The sequence below is a fragment of the Medicago sativa genome, chromosome 7 (assembly GCF_051527215.1).
Source record: "Medicago sativa cultivar Bolivia chromosome 7, Bolivia_mono, whole genome shotgun sequence".
Taxonomy (NCBI): Eukaryota; Viridiplantae; Streptophyta; class Magnoliopsida; order Fabales; family Fabaceae; genus Medicago; species Medicago sativa.
Genome location: NC_140755.1, coordinates 93,958,041 through 93,981,643, shown reverse-complemented (window position 1 = coordinate 93,981,643; position 23,603 = coordinate 93,958,041). Strand labels below are relative to the sequence as shown.

General features: G+C 33.2%; 2 protein-coding genes and 1 long non-coding RNA gene across 3 annotated transcripts; 2 read left to right on the top strand and 1 right to left on the bottom strand.

The window, feature by feature from the left end:
• Positions 1-411: 411 nt before the first annotated feature.
• P58IPK (DnaJ P58IPK-like protein) lies at positions 412-5,630 on the bottom strand. Its single transcript, XM_085730864.1, has 9 exons — positions 5,397-5,630; positions 3,757-3,910; positions 3,061-3,262; positions 2,721-2,881; positions 2,536-2,629; positions 2,215-2,427; positions 1,927-2,007; positions 1,210-1,428; positions 412-976 (listed from the first exon to the last, which is right to left on the bottom strand). The coding sequence occupies exons 1-9, from the start codon at positions 5,530-5,532 to the stop codon at positions 779-781; spliced, it is 1,458 nt and encodes a 485-aa protein (XP_085586990.1). The 5' UTR covers positions 5,533-5,630; the 3' UTR covers positions 412-778.
• Positions 5,631-7,442: 1,812 nt separating this feature from the next.
• On the top strand, positions 7,443-11,410 carry LOC146910493 (uncharacterized). Its single transcript, XR_015017893.1, has 5 exons — positions 7,443-8,182; positions 8,280-8,381; positions 10,481-10,628; positions 10,732-10,819; positions 10,964-11,410. It is a non-coding gene; the product is annotated as an uncharacterized LOC146910493 (long non-coding RNA).
• Positions 11,411-18,525: 7,115 nt separating this feature from the next.
• Positions 18,526-22,914, top strand: LOC146910492 (uncharacterized). Its single transcript, XM_085729441.1, has 6 exons — positions 18,526-18,530; positions 18,704-18,731; positions 18,776-18,974; positions 19,809-19,867; positions 22,314-22,392; positions 22,697-22,914. The coding sequence occupies exons 1-6, from the start codon at positions 18,526-18,528 to the stop codon at positions 22,750-22,752; spliced, it is 426 nt and encodes a 141-aa protein (XP_085585567.1). The 3' UTR covers positions 22,753-22,914.
• Positions 22,915-23,603: the final 689 nt, after the last annotated feature.

Below are 23,603 nucleotides of genomic sequence, written 5' to 3'. Positions count from 1 at the left end.
ACTCATTTTCAAATCATATCTAACTATTGTATACAAAATTCAGCTTCTTTAAAGTGAACAGAAAAAAAGTTCAGAAGTAAAGCGGGTAAGATATATTGACAGACAAGTTTATGTTGATATTTTTTTATCAAACTTAACGGTTGATATTATACACACGTATGCATAATAAATAACGAGTGATCAATATTTAATTTTTTTTACTTCACCAACTACTCAAATCTTTTTTTACTGCATCCTTATTATTATAAGCATGGCAGCTAAAAATTTACGAGGGGCAAAATTAATTAATATCGAGAGTGAATAATACCAAATTTTCAGTATAACAGTAGAGATACACATGCAGAATGGCAGATCCAGCCACTGCCTATATTTTCTAGAGTAAAAATTCATGCGACAGATGCACCTAAAATGTAGTAACTCAAATTTTCATGGTATTAAGTGTGAAGCAATTCAATTAACTTAAAAGTATGTAAACAAATAGTGTAATGGTTGCTGGAATTTAAAATCATCCTTACAAAGTATCAACCACCGCATAAAACTTTATGGGGCTACATCAAAATGTGCCTCCTTAACTAACACCTATCCCCATCACTTTTATCACAAAGCAAAATTTTCTGTAAAGTACAAAGTCTTGTCTTGCAAGCAACTTGGGGATGGCCTAAGTATTTACCTCAACAACCGTTAGCAAGTGATTAGTCAACATTATAGATGTGGTCCCTTGAGGAAATCAAGGCTATAGCTCTCCCTAAGAAAAATTTAAGGATTAAGACTTTTCCAATCAAAAATGAAATTCGTAACCACCGCCGCCGCCACCGGGAAAGCCTCCACCAGGGAAGCCACCATCAAAAGTAAAGTGAAATTGCTGTCCACCACCACCGAATGGATTGAAACCTCCACCGCCGCCGCCACCCAATCCTGATTCTTCAAGGTCCTCCCCTTGGTCGTATCTTGTGCGTTTGTCTTCATCACTTAGAACCTAAAACACAATGCAACGACCCGTTATTCAACAAAATATTCATATCTAGGTGCGACCAAATGAATCCTATTATAACTCCGCAGTTAAGCGTCCATTAAAAAAAACAAATTATTTGCATCCAAAACTAGCCAAAAAAGCATGGTATATAATATATGCAAAAATCACACAAGCATGTTTTCTGATTAAAGTCTGAACAAGGAAAAGAAATAAGGTATTTTATTTGAGACTAAAACCTCGTATGCAGCAGCGATTTCTCGGAATTTAGCCTCTGCTTCTTCCCTTTTGTCAACATTCTTATCCGGGTGCCATTGTAAGGCAAGTTTCTTGTATGCGCGTTTTATCTCAGCAGCGGAAGCATGTTTTGAAATTTCCAAAATCTTGTAATAATCCTTGCGTTTGCTGATCTTTAAAGCTTTTTCAGCCCTCATTAATGCTTCACGAATATTCATATCCTGCAGTTATAGACAACTACTAATCAAACAGAGCCAAAATATTAACATTATCATATTAGTGAATCATATGATGACATGTGTTAAAAAATCTGTTAAAACCTAAAGTTTTATTGCAAATATTGCAAATCAAAAACTTCGTCAATGACAATGTTAACCGTGCAGGTATTTTCTAATATAATGATCAGATTTAAACTATGAAAAGAAAAAGAAAACTACCAGGAGCATGAAATGAAACATGGAGAAAACGCAAATTCGAAAAGCTTCAAGGGGCAAAGTATTTTTCACTTCTTTAAACTAACTCCACAACAGACAATTCTGAATTATCCAAACCTCTAATAAACACACAAATGCAAGAAATAAATAACAAGGTTTGAGTCAAGAGTATAATCATCTCGATTAAAAAAGTTAAATCACTGCATCATATTAATCAATTACTCCAATATTCTAAAATTTAATCATACCGTGTGAAACATGCTATATGAATTCAATATATATTACCTGAGGAGATTTTTGAGCAGCTGATTTCAGATCTTCAACAGCTCCCTCCCAGTCTTCCGTCAAGAGTTTAGCTTCTCCCCTCTACAACAAGGAACACCAAGATAAGTAATTATGTGCAATAACTTTCTTCAATTTTTTTTTTATGTGCAATAACATTTTTCCATCCTACTCAAACAAGACTTGGATCAAAAAAGAAATTTTTTGCTAGGAGGGCCCAGAAAAAAACTTGTGATTTTGTAAAAGACAAATGAAACACAAGACACAAGGATGTTCAAAATTATAGTGAACCTGAACAAGAGCATCAATAAGTTCCTCATCGATCTTAAGAGCTTCACTACAACTGTTCAAGGCGTCTTTTCCTCTGCCAAGCCTGACTAGCACTTTACACAGGCCAAGATGAAGATGTACATTATGTGCAAGATGGTCAGGGTCGACAGCAAGTGCAGCCTTGAATTCCTCCACTGCCACCCGTAGCTTGCCCTTACTCGCATTATCTTCAGCCTTTATGGAAAACAAAGAAATACCGAATCATCAACACCCAAAAGAAAGAATGATGAAAAACTTGAGAAGGAATGCAAAAAGAAATTTGAACAATATATCAGGGCTTACACTTTTACTCTTTTTGAGTAGATTTTTCAGTCCAAAGTATGCTTTTTTCAGTTCACTATGCTCAGGATCTAGGCGAAGACCTTTCTGGTAATGCCTGAATATATATGCCCACATATAAGCAGGATAATATTAGAAAAAATTGGAAGAATGCTAAAAGAGTCCAACATCATTTCCACAAGACAAACCTTGTAGCAACATCATGATCAGCTAAATAGTAATATGCACGACCACGTAACAACAATGCCTCTAAATTGTTTTCATCTTCCTTGAGAAGAAAACCAGACTCAGCAATGGCACCCTCATACTCTTTATCAGATATCAACAACCTCACTTTAAGAAGCTTAGCCTGAAGAAAATAATGCATATAAAGTTGGTTGTCATTCTAGTTGCTAAAATGACTTCACACAGCCCATGACTTCACACAGCCCAAACCCAATACTTAGGCATTAACTTTCAGACTTGTGTAATTGCTAATACAGGAATAGAAAGTAAATTTATGGATGTGGAAGAGCATAAAGTTGTTACCTTAGTGCATGCTGGAGAGAAAACAAGAACAACTTTATCAATGTATTCCAAAGATTTTGTGAAGTTGGCTGACTCATAGAGGGACTGAGCTGTTTGGAGCGCACTTTGAGCCTGCAATAGCTGAGAGAGCTCCTTTTCTGCAATTGAATGTCCGGGTTTTAACTCCAGAAACTTTTTGTAGCTCCTCTCAGATTGCTCATATCTACATTAGCCAAAAAGCACCTGAATGATATCACTATCCAATTAGGAGTTTGAGTGATTTGGGGTGATGGGGGAGGAGATGAGAAGTGTGAGGGAAGGAGGGGGATGAGTGGCGCAATGGTCATTTTCTGAAACTAATATCTTAAAGTATAGGATTTATGGGGGGTTGGGTAGCTGAACTGGTTTGAACTAAGGGATAAGGAGTTGGAGGTCCTGGGTTCAAAACCCGGACGAAGGAGGAAAACTAATCTAACAACTAACTACTAACATTTGACATTCGACAGAAAAAAAGTATAGTGTTCACATTATTTGCTAACTTCAATAACGATAAGGGGCAAAATGTTGCTTCTGGTCTCACATCTTAGATTATCTTTTACATATCTTCTATCCTTATGAAACAGAAATTGGAAACAAAAATTATACGTGCATTTTTATATTATTTACCAAACTTTCAAAAAGCACGGGGATGGGGTAATACTTGGAAATGAACCACACCTGCATAACTTGCGAAGAACTGAAGCCTGGGAAAGGTATGCTTCTGAAAGGTTTGGATCTTCTTCTATTGCAGCATTTAGATCATTAAGTGCCTCAGTATAATGTTTCCCTTTTATACTTCGAGATGCTTTCTCAAACAACTCAGCTGCATTTCCTGGTTTTCCACCAGATCAGAACCAAAAAAGACTGGTCAGGCAACAAATTCCACTTTAACACTGAATCATCACATTCACAGGACTTCTAGAGAAGTAATAAAGTTAGGACTTGGGAGTATTATTTTTTAGTGGGATTATGTGCAGAAACTTTAATTCAAATGAAAAGTTACAAATGAAGACGCAAACTACTGTCAACCTGTTTGAATTAGATTATATTTACCACGAACTGAATAAACTTGCTGTTAAGAGGCAATTTTGCCAAAAGTTTTTAAGGGGAAGCTCTGATCAAACTGAATTTTGACCAGCTTCAACGCCAATACAAGACCTTATATACTATACTATATACCACAATATAGTGCAATTAACAAACTTGGACATGTGACTTGATGACGTATGACAGACCAAAATTTCACTTTGTAGCGATACTATTACAATCTTAGTTTCTAATTTCTCACTTCTAATAAAAGATATATGGAAAGAGATTTAACTCACCCCTCCATCCTCTCTCTGATGAACTCAAACCATAATGCCTATCAACGAAATACAGTATTTGGATTAGCCCACTATTATGTGATGCCACTTGCCCTTTTCATTTTATGATAAATGGAAAAGACGTATGCAAGATCGACTAATGGAGAAAGAGAAAGAATAAACCATAGCATAAAACAACGGAAAACATTAATGCATTCCAGGAGATCGGAAAAAATCTCATATGATGTCATTGTGGAGGACACACAAGGAAATCATGCAGGACACATGAATGAAAGTAGTTATAGAATTAGTAAAGTGGTCACGAGTCACGACCCAGGAGTATCGCATAATAGATTAGTTTGTTAGCTAAGATAGTAGGAGGGAGTAGAAGATGATTCGTTGTAAACTGTTAATATTGAAGAAACAAGCACTAGCTCATTTGTAAAGGGGAGAAAAACCTTGAAACTAGAGTTCTGTCATTATTCTTTGATTGTCATTCAGTCTAACAGCATTCTTTCACTCACAAATTCAGAGTTTATTTTTGGGTTCCTAACTCTTTCTATATACCATTCAAACAGGTCATACTAAACCCTCTCTCTCTAGTTTCCAATGTTCAAATTCAAACTACACTAGAACTATAAGTCCCAAAAAATAAAAGCTATAAAATCCTCAATAAATCCAACCAATTCATGCAACATGCTGCACAGTTTAAAATCTATAGACATTACACAAATATATCAAAGTAAAATTGTGTAATTTTTGTTAATAACATTCTACTATATCAAATGCACTTATTTCCTTTAAAATAAACACATAATTTTACAACACAAATAAAAACCTAAGGCTGAGAGTGATGAAAATAAAATATAAAATCGACCCACAAAACAAAGTTGGATCAAAGCATTAAAGATATGAAATTTAATAGGGGAAAGGCGAAAATAAACATTAAATCAAAATGGGGTTGAGAGAAAATACAAAAAAAAAATAAATGGTTGGAAAGAAATGAAGGTATACCTGAAGCAGAAACAAAGGGTTGAATAATGGCAAGTTGGCAAAGCAAAACATAATTGAGTATGAAGAATGTCTGAAACAATCCCCTGTAAGGCACCGAATCCATAGTTAACAACGAGAAACCAATAAGATTAAGCATTGAGATTTTCCTCAATGATTTCAAAATTCTATATTTTGATGTTAACACATTCGCATAAGAAGAAGAAGAAGACACTGTTATTTGATTCTTAAAAAATTGAGAAATTGAAACATTTGGAAAGGGGAAAACAAAAACGTTGTAGCTTTCCACGTTGACATGTCATCACACGTAGTTTCTACCAATGATTATATCACACGTGGAATTTATTTTACGATCATTCTTTCTCGATTGTTGCCACGTGTGAATAATACCCACTAATCAGAATTAGCCACGTCTTGCTTGATGCAAATCATGCACTAATCACAATCTGCCACCTCTACATAGTCTTACTACAAGAATAGGAAGTTTCATCTTCCACCGTGAGGTCCACAGTTCGAAACTTGGGTATCCCATTTTCAATTAGAATCATCCTAAATGAGGTACATCTTCTTTTAGATAATTTTAATTTTGTTTATGTTTAGTAAATTAATCTGTCTTTATAGTAGACATTTATTTATTTTTAATTTTAGTTATAATTTATTCTTTTTAGTTTTGTTCATTTAAATAGATTATTCGTCAAACTCACAAACACTAAATGTTGAAAAGCGGAAAATCACATGTTCGAACTCGTGTCTTAATGTATCAATTTCACGTGCCTACCATTTAAGTTGTACCGACGAAACAATGATATATTTTTAGGTGAACTTGTTAATTTCTATTTTATTACATTGAACCTGAGAGGTAAAATAATATTGACTACTCCATCGATTTCAAATATAAGTGGCATTGTCACACAAAATACTAGTTAATAAACACAAATTTTATACAAAAAGGAATAATTATGAATTATGATTCATCAATAGTATGAGAAAAATAAATTACAAATGTTAGAAAAAAAAATAGTAATAGATATTTAGATTGTAATAGAAAAATTAAAATTAATACTTCATTACTATTGTAAAAAGACATATTAAATGAGATTATTTTTTTATGATGCGTAATTTTTTTCAATCAAACGAGTTATATTGTTGGATAGACGAAGCAAGTCATGAAAATTAAGAAAATTGATATTTGTATTAAGTTTTTGTCAATCAATATCTTTTTGATGAACTTTAAATTTAGGGTGAGTGAACGGTGTCACAATTCAAGACAATGAAGAACATTAGGCTCAAATAATACTTACAAAAATATTTACATTTACCTCGAACAATAGAGGAGCTCGAATTCAGGACTTCCTGATTCAATGTTGGCTTTTTTTCATTAACCAAACTCTTGAAGTTAACAAATATTATATTAAGAATAAGGGTTATGCTAACAAGTGTCCTTAAGTCAAAAGTGGTAGGTTTTCATAGAACTCAACAATATTTTAACTTTTAAAAAATCAAATTCATCAATTTTCATCATTTTTCAATGCAATATTTCTATTTGTATCTTCTTAACCAATGTATCAATGACACTCTTTAACATTTCTTTAAGAATAATGCTAAGAATACTCTCTTTTCAACGCTAACCGTAACACTTATCCTCTCATTGGACGAAACATTATGTGTGTCTCACGCTTTATATGAAATTTTCAAAATGTAACACGCATGAATTTCATTCAATAAAATAGTAAATATTAGAGAGTGTTAAAAAGAGAGCGTGCATAACACTCCTCTTATTTTAAAACTAAACAAAATACAATAACACATTTATAAATAATTATTAAACTATTACTATTATTATTATTATTAACATTAATATTTTGTTTTGTCAAAAAAACATCAATATTTTTTCTTATTTCAATCATTATCATAGAAACATTTTTCATAATGCAAATATTATCTTTGAGATAATTATCAATGTGGACCTTTTAATCCCAGCCCATAACACAGACCAACACAACAAGGCTGTAGTAGTTAAGTACAGTTGTCTTGCGTTACATATCGCCTGTCTCCCGAGAAGTCACTTGGTTCTGAGAGATTCTCTTTCAACCTCGAGGAACTCGGTTCGAGACCCGGCACTGAGAGAAGAGAAGAAGAGGGAAAGAAGAAAAACATGAGGTATTTCAAAATACCTCTCTTTTGTTTATTCTCTAGTCTTTTTTTTTTTTTTTTTTGTTCCTGCTACTCTTCTCCTTGTCGTTGTTAGGTTTGCTTCTTCTTCTGTTTACAATTTAATATTTTTAACGGGGGTTATGGGATTCTTGTTTACTGTACAATGGTATTAGTACCAAATTACCTTTCCTGCTAGCTACTTTTGTGGTGTGTGCCAATACCACAATTGAAATTTATGGACATAAAATGCAGCTACAGATGCAATTGGGGGCCTCGATTTCTTTAGTACCCAAGAGCTTGCCTTTCTTTTCTTGTTTTGTTAGGATTAGGAATATTGGAATGGGAATTTTAGTAAATTAATCATGTGATTATTGAACGGTGTTTTAACTTTATAGACTGTATTTTATGTTGTTTTTTCATTTTAAGCATGCATATATTCTGTTGTTGCCTCTGGCTGTTGGGCCCAATCACTCATTCCTGTTTGCTGCTGACTCATTTGTAGTGAATCAAACTTGGGGCCAACCAGCAATTAAAGGCTACCCTCCTATTCCAAGGGACTGTTGGTGATAAACTGTTTGTGTTCGGAGGTGCAGATGGGAAAAATCTGCTCAAGGTTTTGTATACACTCAACAGAGGCAAGTCTTCTCTTGGAATTGTGTTGGTCTATCTGACTAACACGTTGTTTTAATCCATCTGATAATGGAAATTGATTCCTCTTTATTCTCGCATTAGGAAGTTACAATTAGAGTGGTTAGCAATTCTGGCATGTAGCAAACAAATTTGTGTACCTATAGGTTTAGGTTCATGGAGGACAACCGCCAACAAGTATCAGAGGTATGTATGACTACCCTCATCGCCATTTAGGTTTTCTAGCCTTTCACCATACCGTTCAGAATGTTTAACCGTCTAATGGGATGATGTTTAAATAACTAAATGGCTGAGGGCAGGAACCTCTTGTAATTGTAACATCCCACAAAATTCCTTAGTTAAATAATTTGTACCAATATCATTGTCAATCCTACTAAGTAATTAGAGGATAAATTAGACAGTGGACCAAGAGAGTAAATTTAGCCCAAGCACATTAGGCTAAAACTTAGAGAGAGAAAAAAAAAAAGACAAGAGAAATCACCAAAATTTATGAGGGAAAAGAAGTGAATTTTCCCACTCACCTATATATAGCTGTATGACATACAGAAAAATCAGATTTTTTTTTTACATTTTCCCCTCATCTCTCTCAACTCTAGATTGTACTCTACCCCCTCATCATCACCTTTCAACATTATTCATGTTGCATGTATGAGTGCTTAAGTTTGATTGTATCGATTTGATTTTTAGTTATGTTTAGTGATGATTAGTAAGATGATGGTTGATTTTGTATGTCATTTTATTTAAGCTTAATTGATGTTAACAAGTCTTATACTGTAAATTGAAGTAGTGGAACTAAGCCAAAATTAAATCTGACTTTCAATTTACTTTCAAAATGACTATGACCTAGTTGAATTAAGATTTTATAACTTGAGCTATAAAACTCATTTTTGGAGTGAAACCTATTGGAATTGAAAGCTAACTTATAGTTTTATGATTCTGTAAAGTTGTGAAATTTTATTATACTTGTACATTATTTCGTGACATTATGAAATGGATTGTTATGTTTTGCAAGTTACTCTGAATCAGTCACGATAGAACCTCTATATCTTGAGTTAGGAAACTCCTTTTTGATTGAAAGTTGAAACTAATTGCGTTTGAAAGTTGACATCCATTAATTTCTTCATATTGAATTGCACAATTTTAGCATGTACTATGTCTTGATAGCTATGCTAACACACCAGCTTTGTTGAAGAATTTTACCGTAACATTGTTGAGTCTACAAAATCATGACTTGAGTTATATATATAAATAACATTGCTGAAATGATTTGATGAAATTGACAAGGTAAATCACACCTATGATATAGTTATTGTCTTAGTTGCATATGGAATTGAAGGATTGACACGTTATGTCATTGAACTAGAAGTGAATTGTGTTAAGTGAATGGTATAAGAAGTTTAGATTAATTTATCTATTCTTATTTATAATTGATTAGATGAAAGTATAATATTGAGGTAGAGAGTGAGGATACTTCTAAGATAACCTTTATACCAAGATATAGTTACTATGCTAATGGGGTGGAATTTTATTTTTTTTATATTTAATTTTTGCCTATTTTTTTTCCAAAATCATTTTTGATATTTTCCGCTAACGTTCGATAATTAAAACTTTAAAAATTGGACATTACACCTCTCATTGGGCTTAGCTAAACGGCCCAACCTATCACGGCCCATTTAGAAACAATAGCCCAATCACACATATTCATCAACTAATTAGTGCTTAACACAATAGACCATAATTTATATTAAGATTAACCTATAATGTGCTTAACACAATAGACCATAATTTATATTAAGATTAACTTATAATAATTGATTATCGTCAATCCATAATTCAATAATTAATCCAACATAGGAAGAATGAGGTTGATGAGCTTGTGAAGAAAGTTGCTTTGTTAGAAGAGAAAACCAGCCTCTCTTAGCAATTGGCTGCATTGAGTAGGAGCTGTGGATTGGAAAGATAAGAGGAAGCGGTGAAGGGGGAAAATAAGGATTGTTTGATGCAGAATCTTGTGCTTGAAGTTGTTGAGTTGAGAAGGTTGAATAAGGAGCTGCATATGTAGAAGAGGAACCTCACTTGTAGGCTCTCTTCTATGGAGTCTCAATTGTCTTGTTCTTCATACTTCAAAAGCAACTTTTTGCAATTTGACTGATTTAATTTTCATGTGACATAATTTCTTTTCTCATGGGTAGTTAGATTGTAATAGAAGATATGAATAGGCTCTCTTCGGATTAACCAACACAATTAGGCTCTTGGCTATTTTGATTGATGCTGTGTTTTGGCAGGCACAACTACTGGTGATGTTTCTAAAAAGGGTCGATGGTTTTAGAATGATGTATGCTATCTTACTGAGTTGGACTTAAAGTGGCGTGTGCTAACTTGCTGAGAAATACCATGGTTATTAACTTAAATCATACTGATAGGACAGTGATGGTGAGCACTGCTCATGCCTTGAAGTTTACTCTGTCCAAAATGAATTACCATTCAAAGGTTATCAAGTACTTGACTTGCCCAATTTGCCTATCCTCTACTGCAGGTCAAGGCTGATTTTGGGTCTGTTATTGATGCTTTGTCCAAGTATTTGCAGAGCAAGGCTGCCAAGTACCATTAAGTTAGAAATGCGGGTTTTGCTCATGTGTCCTTGCTGCTTGTTTACTTTTTAGGCATTGTGTTGTCTTTTGTACTAGCTTCCAGTCTTCTAATTTTCTTTAACTTTGTTGATTCTAATGACATTCTGTTCATTATTGCTGTTTTCTTTTGTTTTGAAGTCAATGAAATTGGAGCAGAACATGCAATGAGTGCGGACAATGTCACGAGCAAAGAAGTAAATGTAAAGGAAGAAGGTTTCAGTGTGCATATTGATTTAGAGGAACCATGTTTTGCAACAAAGAAAAAAGTACAATTACTCGTGCTATTATGGGTAGAGTAGAGACAAAGAACGATAATCAAACTCTATGAGGGAAGAGGGTGAGTGATTGAAAAACTTTGTACATGTTACTAAACAAATAATGGAACAAAATGCTCAAGAAGTGGTGCAATAAGTGTTAAATGAAATGAAGATGACTATTGATATTGATAAAGCTCTTCCATTGAGTGAGAAGAAAGATTTTCTTGAGTCTTCTATATCACGAGTATTATTTCACTTCATCGATTTATGTATATAGTTTATATTTTGTATGACCATTTAAGGTTGAGTAGTGTAACATTTATCGACATTATTTATATTTTATTCAAATGAATTAATTTTAAAAATAAAATAAATAATGAGAAAGAAAATTTAATAAATGAATTGAATTTCTTGTCCAAACAATAAATTTTGAAAATGGAAGGGGATTCCATAGAATTCCTCTATTCGTACTACTATATTTCCTTTGAATTACTTAGAAAAGGTACTATATTTCACAAGCTTATGAACTTTTGAATGAATAAATAATTTCTATTCATTTCATCTCCAGCAACCACGACCGAGAACACCAACAAGCAGCCTCTTTTATATTTCACTATTATAACAACTTATTTTCTTTAGGTTTTTAATTACACGATATCAGCCACTTATTTACACCATAGCATAAAGGTGTTATTGATGTTTTAAAGTATTTTTTTGAAGGGGATTTTAAAGTATGTTTTAAAGTATTATCACTATTTTTTTTTTCCTTTTGTCCTAGTTTCTATTTCTTTTTTGGGGAAAAGTCTTAGGGTGGTTTGATAGGGTCTCGATCTAAAATATAAAAGATTTTGGAACTCTGATAACACTTATAAAAAATTTATATTCAAATCCCTCCAATAATATTTAGTAGAGCTTGAACTTTAAACTTTTGGATATATGATCCATCTTTTCATTGATAGATTAAAGGCTTAATAGGAGTTTTCGCCCCCTAACTTTCACGAAGTTGCGATTTTGGTCCCCTAAGAGAAAATTACAAAACCGCCCCCTAAATTTTGCAACTGTAGCAGTTTTGGCCCCCCAAGGCAAAAATAAAATAAAAAAATAACACGTACCACCTCACTTAGGGTGCCACGTCAGCGTAGACCGAGTCAAAATTGGCCTTGGGGGCCAAAACTGCCACAGGTGCAAAACTTAGGGGGCGGTTTTGTAGTTTTTTTTTCTTCTTAGAAGGGCCAAAATCGCAACTTTGGGAAAATTAGGGGGTTAAAACTGCTATTAAGCCTACATTAAACTCCTATCGTTGTCTCAACTTCAATAAAGAGTAAGTTAGCTACAAATTAAAAAAAAATTCCTTTTTATTTTTAGAAGTGATTTTTATGATAACTTAAAAAACAGAATGAGCTATTTCGAACTCAATTTTCATAAATCAAAAGAGTAATTTTGATATTCATAAATTTGGATATTCATTCTTCAAAAAAAAAAAAGATTTGGATATTCATCGTTAGAGATTTAGCATAATGTCCTCGTAATCTTAACTCAGTTTATAGGGACAGTGTATAATATATGCAAAGGTCCAGGTTCAAAAGATATTTTTTAAAAATGGTTTTTATGACAAATTATTCAATATAGCTTATCATTTTAAGCATTTTTTTAAAATTTTATCCAAAATAATCATAGTAAAATGATGGAATACTTTTTTTTTAGGGGAAAATGATGAAATACTTAAAAATAACTTTTTATGAGAAGTTGTTTGAAGTTTGAACCAATTTTTTATTTGAATTTTTGTTTAAAAAAATTTATTAAAAAATGAAACACTTTTTAAAAAAAAAAAAAATCAAAATATCCTCTAATCAGTAGTAGTATTATAATATAAGCTAACAATTACTCATTCCGTTTCAAAATGAGTGTCGCTTTAGCCAGAAAAATTTGTTTCAAAATGAATGTCACTTTCAGTTTTCAATGCAATAATAACTTTTCCTTTTCATTTGTACCATCTAATTAATACTTTGCATGCTACTTCCAAAGTATTACTTTTAAAACTAATCAATAGTTAATAAGGATAATTTGGTAAAATAACCATTCTCTTTCTTTTAATCATTGCATTTCTTAAATGTACAGTATGTAAATACCTAAAACGACACTCATTTTAAAATGGATGGAGTAAATACCATTCAAGTCAATTTATTCTGTAAATAAATAAAGGCTAAAATATGGCATTGGTCCCTGCAAATATGCCTAGTTTTGGTTTTAGTCCCTGCAAATTTTTTTTATAGGTTTTGGTCCCTGCAAATATGCCCAGTTTTGGTTTTAGTCCCTGCAATTTTTTTTATAGTTTTTGGTCCTTGCAAAATTGTTTTTTTTTTGGAAATGGTCCCTGCAAATTTTTTTTTTTTTGGAAATGGTCCCTGGCATCCACGTGGGGACAGGGACCATTTCAAAAAAAAAAACAATTTTGCAGGGACTAAAACCAAAACTGGGCATATCTGCAGGGACCAAAAACTATAAAAAAAAATTGCAGGGACTAAAACCAAAACTGAGCATATTTGCAGGGACCAAAAACTATAAAAAAAATTTGCAGGGACTAAAACCAAAACAGGGCATATTTGCATGGACCAATGTCATATTTTAGCCATAAATAAAATGCAAGTCGAGTACTGTGTGAGCCAGAGCATATCCCATCACCATCACAATTACAGTCCAAATAGTTAAATACAATTGTGTAGGATTTGTTATCGCCTGTCTCCTGAGAAGTCACTTGGTTGCAAGGTTTCCCCTGCAATCTGGAGGAACTCGGTTCGAGACTTGGCGAGAGAGAGAGAAAGAAGATATAATAATATGAGGTATTTCAAAATACCTCTCTTTTTATTCCTTTTTGATTCCTACCACTAATTCTCTTCTTCATTAGATTGGGTTTCTTGTTATGTTTCCAAAATACAGATTTATTTTTATTTGCTTTTAATGTTGGTAATAATTTGAAACAATGAAATAATTGCAACAGATATTTGTTTGGCAATTGACATCACTGGTAAAATGGTACACACCAAAATAGAAGCTGTAAACAAAATTAATCCATATCACATACTCCCTCCGTCCCGGTTTAAGTGACCCATTTCCTAAAAAAAAGTGTCCCAAAATAACTGACCCATTTTACTTTTCAACACTATTTTTCCAATTTTAACCCTTATAAATGCTTTTAACTCAATCATTACATGGAAAGAAAAATTTAGATTTGTTGCTCCCCATGCAAACTTTTCCTAGGGGCACCCAACAGGAGCCGTAAAGCATTTAATGTAAAGGCACATGAAACTACAACAAGGTACTAGTACTGTACATGAGTAAGTTTCACCTGTAAAATATGAAGAGACGTTTAAAATAGAATAAATAAAGGTAACTCATTTCCTGCTTATGGAGTACTTGTAAAAAAAAGGAAAAACTAATTACAGAACCATGTCTACTAAACTAGTCATTGATAGTGTTGAAGATGATTTTGAATACCATATAAATTATGAATACCATATAAATTAATTAATCATATAAATTATATAATTAATCATGCTACTAGTAATTAATTATATATTTATACATACCCAAATGTGAATCTGATGCAGGCAATATCTCTTCTTGCTCATCGTAGAAATCACAAGTAATTGAATGTGATGAGGAATTTTGTGTAAATGAATTATCTGAATTATATATAAACATTACTAGTAGTGATAAAATATATAATAAAAAATTTGTTACGGTGCAGCTATTAAAAATAAAAATAAAAATGTTGAGTGTACATTTACAGGAATTTTATTTGTACATACCCAAACGTGAATTTGATGCAGACGATATCTCATCTACCTCATTGTTGAAGTCACAAGGAATTGAATGTGATGAATTTTGTGGAAATGAATCAGCTGAATTTTACACATTAAAAAAATAAAAATATGTTACAATATGGTGCAACTGGAGTATAATAAATAAACGGTAAGTGTGTCTATATATAACAAACACATACATAAATACAAGAATTCATCTATATATATATATACTTACTGGTGTTTGAATTTGATTGTTGCAATATTTCTTCTATCTGTGTATCATCTTCAATGAATGGCTCATCGTTTAAGTCAAAAGGTAAAGAATTTTTTGATGGACTTTGATTAAAACCAACACCTAATTCTTCAATACTAACATTCAGATCTGGTATGTAATATTGTTGTCTTTCTTGGTTGCTTTCACTAGAGCCAATATTTTCATTTAAATCTATTTCTCTTGGAGACATTTTTTTGAATTTGTTTTGCATATAGGATATGTATTGTTACCATTACAACTCATGGTTTTATAGAATTAAATTGGTGGGAAAATTATTTTGAAAATGAAAATTTGGCTAAATGGCGCAATAACAAATTTGGCTAAGGGAAAAATGGCCCAAGACAATACGTATTGTACACATGCATAGCATTAATGATGGTATATTTATCTAGGCAATTGGACTTCAATTAAATGCAACAGCAGGTTTTGTCTCGTTGAGGTTATTGAAACAAGAGAAACAAATCATTGCTTTTATAAGGGTAATTTGGTACAAATATTTTCTCTCTCTTTCATTTATACACTTTTCTTAATCTGTGTGAAAAACCAAAGTAGGTCACTTAAACTGGGACGGAGGGAGTAGCAGGTTTTGGGCCATGAAGACATTATTTTAATTTCTTAAGTTCTTTAACAGTAGACACCTGTAGTTTGCTGCATTACTAGTTCTCCTCTGTTTATATTGTACTTGTTCTGTCCCTTATACTTTATGAAAAGGCAATCCTGCTGGGTTTGGTTCACTGATTAATGGTTGTGTTATAGCCTAGGCTATTGGGCGAGTAAAATTGAAATTTATCGTTTGTTCTGAAAATTAGTGCTGTGATGTAACCAATGGTGTATAGTGTTGTCTATTGTGGATCACAACAAATAGCTGTTTATTCCAATTTCGCTGTGGTATAGTGCTATAGTGTTGCTGTTAAACAAAAAATTTGTACTAGATAGTGTATTGTAGAACGATAATGGTTAGGTCAAATTCTGCTATGCTATTGCACAGCTATAACCGCGATTTGACAACACTATAAAATTTATGTTTTATTTCGAGATTATTTATTGTTGGAACATATATGTAAGTGTGGATAATCTAGCCTCAAACTTGAAGTGTGTTTGAACTTAGAGGATCGGTGTGTCAATTTTTGCTGGTATAGTTGCGATGTGTTTCAATTCGAAGGCGTGAATACTAAAGCACTTTGTGTGCGTGTGTGTGTGTGTGGGGGGGGGGGATATAACAACATATTTAATATTGATAACCTCCTGTTTTAGCTTTATAATGGAGTCTAAAACTATTGTTAGCTATAGATTTGTGCAGTGTATTAATTTTGAGTTACTATGTGATAACCTCACGGAAATGTGTCGTTTATTTGATTGAACCCTTACTATTTCATTTGAATTACTTACGCAGCAAGAGAAATAAAATAAGTTAACAAGCTTATGAAACTTTTGAATGAACAAATAATTTCTAATTTCATCTACAGAATAGCTAATGCTTCTTCTTCTTCTGAATGGTAGTTTCGTAGTGTGTAAATTTAATATAGTTGAGAAGTGAATTTGTCATTGCGCACGAAAGTACTATTTTCATTCATTCAAATTTTGTTTTCAGGAATCAATTATTGGAAAATGTAGTATTGTTTGCACATCAGACGATAAGAGAATTGCCAAACCATCTGCAACAGAGTTAAAGAGAGCAGATTTCTTTTTCAAATGTACTTTCAATATTGATAGGCCTGTAATCGATGATAAATTTCCGGATATGATTGATGGAGTTGAAGGTCAGTTGTTCATGTCTTGTATTTCTTTGCCTGCTATTTTCATGATTAAATTGGACACACGACATACAGTAACTATTTGACCTGTTCATATGGTACACTTGCTTGGTTTTTTTATTAATACGGCAGTCTGTTGTTACCATAAATCAGCATTCCCCAATTCATTGTGTTGGTGTTCTGCAGTGGAGCGGTTCTTTAATAGGAAGGGGAATAAAAAGACGTAGCGGTAGTAATCTGCATCTTGAGATAAATAAAACGCCTAATGATAAAGATAAAGATGAGAACTTATGGGAGATTAGGTTAGAATGGAACAATAATAAGGCATTTTAAAAAGATTATGAGAAGAATGTTCTGCATTCATCCAAGAGACGACTGTTAAGTAGAGATGGGTGAAAAACGCAAATATTTCTACGTGAATGTATCTTTTCAAAAAGAATGTGGATTACCCAAGTGTATGCCCCATATTGTGTAGGAGATGAGGATGAAAGACACTTGGTTTTTGGAGTGCACACACGCGGTGAAAGCTTGGCGTGAAGTTGGTTTGTGGAATGCAATAACAAGAATGCCGCGGCCCGGTGCCTTGTTCAGATCTATCTTTTGTAAGCTGTTGATTTCTTTGAGTGAACAAAAGTGTTAGTACTTTGCTATGCTTGTGTGGATGATATGGAAGAGATGGAACAAGAAGATTTGGGAAAACATTGAGATGTTGGTGATGCACAATAAGATATAATAAACCTGCATTATTCCACGGCTTCCTTTTAAAATAAAATATCAAACAATTAATTAATAAGGTCTACAATGGACGACATACAATGTGATCCACTATATGCATTTGAGGTTAAAGTTAACCGTCAGGACCTTTTTGACTAACGGAGCAAAAGCAAAGGGACCAAAACGTTGATTTTAGAACTTATGGGGCCAAAATGAAAACAACAATTTAGTTAGGGGACCAAATATCGAATTAAGCCTAGATTAAAAGAATACTTACAAAAATATTTACATTTACCTCAAACAATAGAGGAGCTCAAACTTAGGACCTCTAAATTCAATGTCTGTCTTTTTTTCCACTAAACCAAATTCTTGAGTTAATAAATATTATATTAAGAATGATGCTAAGAACACTCTATTTCTAACGCTAACTGTTACATTTACCCTCTTATTGGATGAAACATTATGTGTGTTTCACGCTTTATGTGAAATTTTTAAAGTATGGAACACATACAAGTTTCATCTAATAAAATAGTGAATGTTAGAGAGAGTGTGCATAACACTTCTTTTATTTTAAAACTAAACAAAATATAACAATACATTTATAAATAAAATTATTAAAACATTACCAGTATTTTTTTTGAAGGAAAAAAATATTACTAGTATTATTAACATCAATATTTTATTTTGTAAAGAAAAAATCAATGTGGACCTTTTAATCCCAGTCCATAACAACCAACACAACAAGGCTGTAGCAGTTAAGTACAATTGTCTTGCGTTACATATCGCCTGTCTCCCGAGAAGTCACTTGGTTGAGAGAAATTATTCTCATCAACCTCGAGGAACTCGGTTCGAGACCCGGCACCGGAGAAGAGAAGAAGAGGGAAAGAAGAAAAACATGAGGTATTTCAAAATACCTCTCTTTTGTTAACTCTCTGATCTTTTTTGTTCCTGCTACTCTTCTCCCTCTCGTTTTGCTTTCTTCTTCTGTTTACAATTTCATTTTTTCAATGGGGTTATGAGATTCTTGTTTATACCCTTTATATGAGCTTGCCTTTCTTTTCCTGTTTTGTCAGGATTAGGAATGTTGGAATGGGAATTTTGGTAACTTAATTATGTGATTATTGAATGGTGTTTTAACTTTATAGACTGTATTTTATGTTGTTTTTTCATATGAATCTGTTGTTGCCTCTGGCTATTGGGCCCAATTGCTCATTCTTGTTTACTGCAGTGAATCAAACTTGGGGCCAACCCTCCTACTCCAAGGGACTGTTGGTGATAAACTGTTTGTGCTTGGAGGTGCAGATGGGAAAAATATGCTCAAGGTTTTGCATATACTAGACCCTGGTAAGTCCTCACTTGGAATTGTTTTAATCCATCTGACTAGTGTTTATAGTTATTGAATTGTCAATGGAAATTGATTCCTCTATATTTTCGCTTTAGGAAGTTACAATTGTTTTTCATAAATAGTAGAACAACGATTTTTAAGGATATACTCAATGTTCATGACTGTAATTCAAAACGTTTTAGCGATTTTAATGTGAACACTGCATTGGTTTTTGAATAACAGCAAATGCGATTTAAATATTTAACGATGTTTGATAGACGAAGTTGTAAGTTTTGATTATGCATGGGACTAAGCAAGAGTGCGCCGCTGCCAGGTTTTTATTTCAACCATAAGTTAGAGCGGTTAGCAATTCTGGCACAGCAAACAAATTTGCTAGTTCAAGTTTGTTTTCATTTGACAACACTAGATGTATATTACCTCTCTAATGATACCCCTAAATTGATTGACACAAATAATTTACTAAACAATGTGTTAACAGGAAAATATTTCATGATGAGGATTCTGAATATTGAAATCAGTTCCTTGATGACTACTATCTATATTGGATTGAGTTCTAGGTTTTATTAATGATACTTTGTTTATTTGCGAGTGAATTATGGGTGACTTAGCGTGCTCCTTGGACATTTCTCAGGTTCACCCACATGTTTTTACAACACATAGGAGACAGAGTCCAAGCTTGTTGTTGAGTTGGCTGAGTGTAGGATGTTGGATTAATTATTGAATTAATGAATTGTGGATTGACGACAATCAATCATTATAAGTTGATCTTAATATAAATTATGGTCTATTGTGTAAAGCACTAATTATGGTCTATTGTTCACTTATAAACAAAGTCCAGCAGCTGGTTGAAGAAAAAGATGCAGCATCCCTTGATGAGATGTCATGTTCTGAGGTCTGTAGTTGGTTTAAGTCCCTATATGTTATTTATTTTACACCTGAGAACTTAAAAAAAAGATCTGCTCATCGGAGTATGTTTCTGTTTTGATAAGGAGTTTATTTTTGTTGCTTGCTTTGATGTGTTAGGTTACAAAGATTATGTTAGAATGGAACAATAATTAGGCTTTTTGAAAAGATTATGAGAAGAATGTTCTGCATTCATCCAATAGACGACTGTTAAGTAGAGATGGGTGAAAAACGCAAATATTTCTACGTGAATGTATCTTTTCAAAAGAATGTGGATTACCCAAGTGTATGCCCCATATTGTGTAGGAGATGAGGATGAAAGACACTTGGTTTTTGGAGTGCACACACGCGGTGAAAGCTTGGCGTGAAGTTGGTTTGTGGAATGCAATAACAAGAATGCCGCGGCCTGGTGCCTTGTTCAGATCTATCTTTTGTAAGCTGTTGATTTCTTTGAGTGAACAAAAGTGTTGGTACTTTGCTATGCTTGTGTGGATGATATGGAAGAGATGGAACAAGAAGATTTGGGAAAACATTGAGAAACCCATCAGACCATTCCATTTATGCATATTAAACATAAAAATCAAGAAGTAGACCTGTGAATAAGCCTGATAGGCGGCCTATTTATGCATATTATTATTAAAACTTATTTTTTTATTTATATTAAACATAAAAATCAAGAAAAAAAACTCAAATAATGGACTTTTTAAATAGGCTTTAAGGCTTTATAGTGAAATAGGTTTTAAAGCCTTACAGGGAAATAGGCTTCAAGGCCAATTTGGCATATCTAAAATTAGATAAAATACACTATTAAATGACTTTAATTTGAAGTAGACCTGTGAATAAGCTTTCAGGCCAGACTAACTTTTAAATAGGTCAGACCAGGCCAAAAAAGTAGACCTATGAAAGGTCATAAGTCAGACTCAAGCTTGCAAAAAAATTCGTACATCAGGCTCAGACCTATCAAAGTCTAATCTAACCAATTCCCACCCCTATTTTTCTCATATATAGACAATTTTAAACAACTTTTTTTTCTTCAAACTATTTTGTTACTCTTTCTTCCTTTTTTTTTTTTTCTTTCATTGATGCAAATTGGTTTTCCTTGACACGTGGGAAAAAATTCACAAAAAGTATAGGAGTTGAGATTAGTTTCCATCTAGAGCTAGAAAGAAAAAGCAGTATGGATTTTTTAATCCCAGCCCATAACATATTAAGTAACATAACAGTCCAATATAAGACAGACAGTACAAGAGTAGGAAAAAGTCCAAGGCTGCAGTGGTTAAATACAATTGTCTTAGGCTTCATGTTGCCTGTCTCCCGAGAGGTCACTTGGTTGTAAGGGTAACTCTTCAGCCTTGAGGAACTCGGTTCGAGACTTGGGCATGGGTGAAGAGAAGAAAGTGAAAGAAAAGAAACATGAAGGAAACTGCTCTTTAGGCACCAACTTCAAACATATATGAGGTATTTCAAAATACCTCTCTTTTGTTATTCTCTAATCTATCTGTTGGGTACTTGTTCTGTTACTGGTTTGAAATTTTAATTGCTTTGGTTTATGAAGATTGAAGGGCATTTGAGTCCAGAGGATCTTGTGTGTGTGTGTCAATTTGTGGCTTGTATAGTTGGCATGTGTTTCAATTATCAATTAGAATGCATGAACACTAAATCATTGTGCAGTGTAATGAACTTAAGTTACTATGTGATAACCTCATGCAAATGTATCATTTATTTGACTGAATTGAACCCTTACTATGTCATTTGAATTCCTTACGCAAGAAGAGAAGAAATAAAATAAGTTAACAAACTTATGAACTTTTGAAAGAATAAACCATTTCTATAAATTTCATCTCCTTCAACCACAACATTAAATCTTGTGTCTTCTATATTTCACTGTTATTGCAGCTTATTTTCTATTGATCATTTTAATTACATGATATCAGACACTTAATTTATCAATACCCATGCTTATGTTATACCATAGTAGACATGCTGAAACAGTAGGTACCTGCTGGTTTGGGGGTGAGCTGCTGGTTTTAGGAGGTAGGCGCGTTGGTTGGGAGCCAGTTTTCTGTGCCATTTTTTTGGTGCAGCTGTTCCTCTGCTATTTTGTTGTTGTTTTTGCTTGCCTTCTTTGGGTTTGGCAGTAGGATTTTTAGGAGGTTTTTTGTTGAGTTTATTGGTGTTGGGGGGCTGCTTGTTATAGGGCCTTTGTGTACTCTTTTTCCTCCTTTTGCGGATTTGGTGCATCTTGTGCTAATCTAGCGTAATAATATTTGCCGATTCAAAAAAAAAAAAAATGCTGAAACAGAACTAGAAGCTATAAACAGAGTAGAATTATTCATCTAAGACTACAGGTTAAGAATTATAATTACCCAAGTTTTCTTAATGTGTTAAAAAAAATATAAAGTCATCATTATGTCTATATTTTGTTGCCTTTTCAGTTTCAGATTCTCCACTATTACCAGTATTGTTCACTTATAAATGAAATTCAACAGCTGATTGAAGAAAAAGATGTAGCAGGTTTGTAGTTGGTTTTAGTTCCTTATATGTTATTTATTTTACATCTGATCTGAGAACTAAAAAAACATCTGTTCATTGGAGTATGCTTCTGTTTGAATAAGGAGTTTATTTTGGTTGCTTGCTTTGATGTGCCTCGCTTTGTTGTGCTTTTGGATGTTTTAGCCTCTGTTCAGATCAGCTGTGATCCTGTCTCTTTTGCTGTCTGTTTCGGCTTTTTTCATCGGGTTACTGCGTTACTTTCTTATCATAATGTTAACAGAAGCTTCGGCATCTTAATCGGCGGCTGCTTTTGCTTCTGGTGTAGAATTTGGCTGCTGCAATCTTGTGCTTGGGGCTGTTGCTGCACTTTTTCTGCTATAGTTACTGCGGTCTTGTACAAAATTTGACTGGATTTTACATTGTAATATTTTAATGTTAAATCTATTGAAAATAGATTCCTTGTGGACATGTCTATACATTAGTATAAATAACATCAGCATAATTCTTTCAGTATCAATAATATCACAATGCTTACTGATAAAAGTGGTAAAATGAAAACACAAAAGTAAAGCTAAGAACTTGAAAAGTCAGTGGTTTGATCATTCATCTCATGTCTGATGTCTCTATGATTCATTTTGTATTCATGATGGTGGCTGATCTTTCATATGGTGGCGTGCCTAAAAGATGAGACAACATGATAGGTCATTTTGTATTAAAATTTGATTGTAATTTCGCACTATAAAAAAAAGGGTCATGTTAACTTGTGTCCTAAGGGCACATGTTAAGGAACCCAAAAAAAGCAACTTTGCATTGGTAATCATAATATTTTAACTTTTAAGAAGTCAAATGCACGACTTTTGACAAGTATATTTCTATAAGGAGTTTCTTAACATGTGCCCGTGAGGGCACAAGTTAACATTTGCCTAAAAAAAGGGTCTTGTTAACTAGTGCCCCGGGGGCACTAGTTAAGGAAATAAAAAAGGAAATATTTGCATTGAAAACATAATTCTTTACACTTTTTTAACTTTGACTACACAAGTTCCAATGTCCTTATACTATATTTGGTTTCCTTAACCAGTGCCCCGGGGCACTAGTTAACATTTTCCTAAAAAAAAAAAGGTAAATACTAGCATGTGTTCTTAGAGCATATGTTCAAAGAGGAATGATATTTTTTTTTTTTAAAAGAAAGAGGAATGATATTTTGACAACCAATTTCCAACAACTTTTGGTGA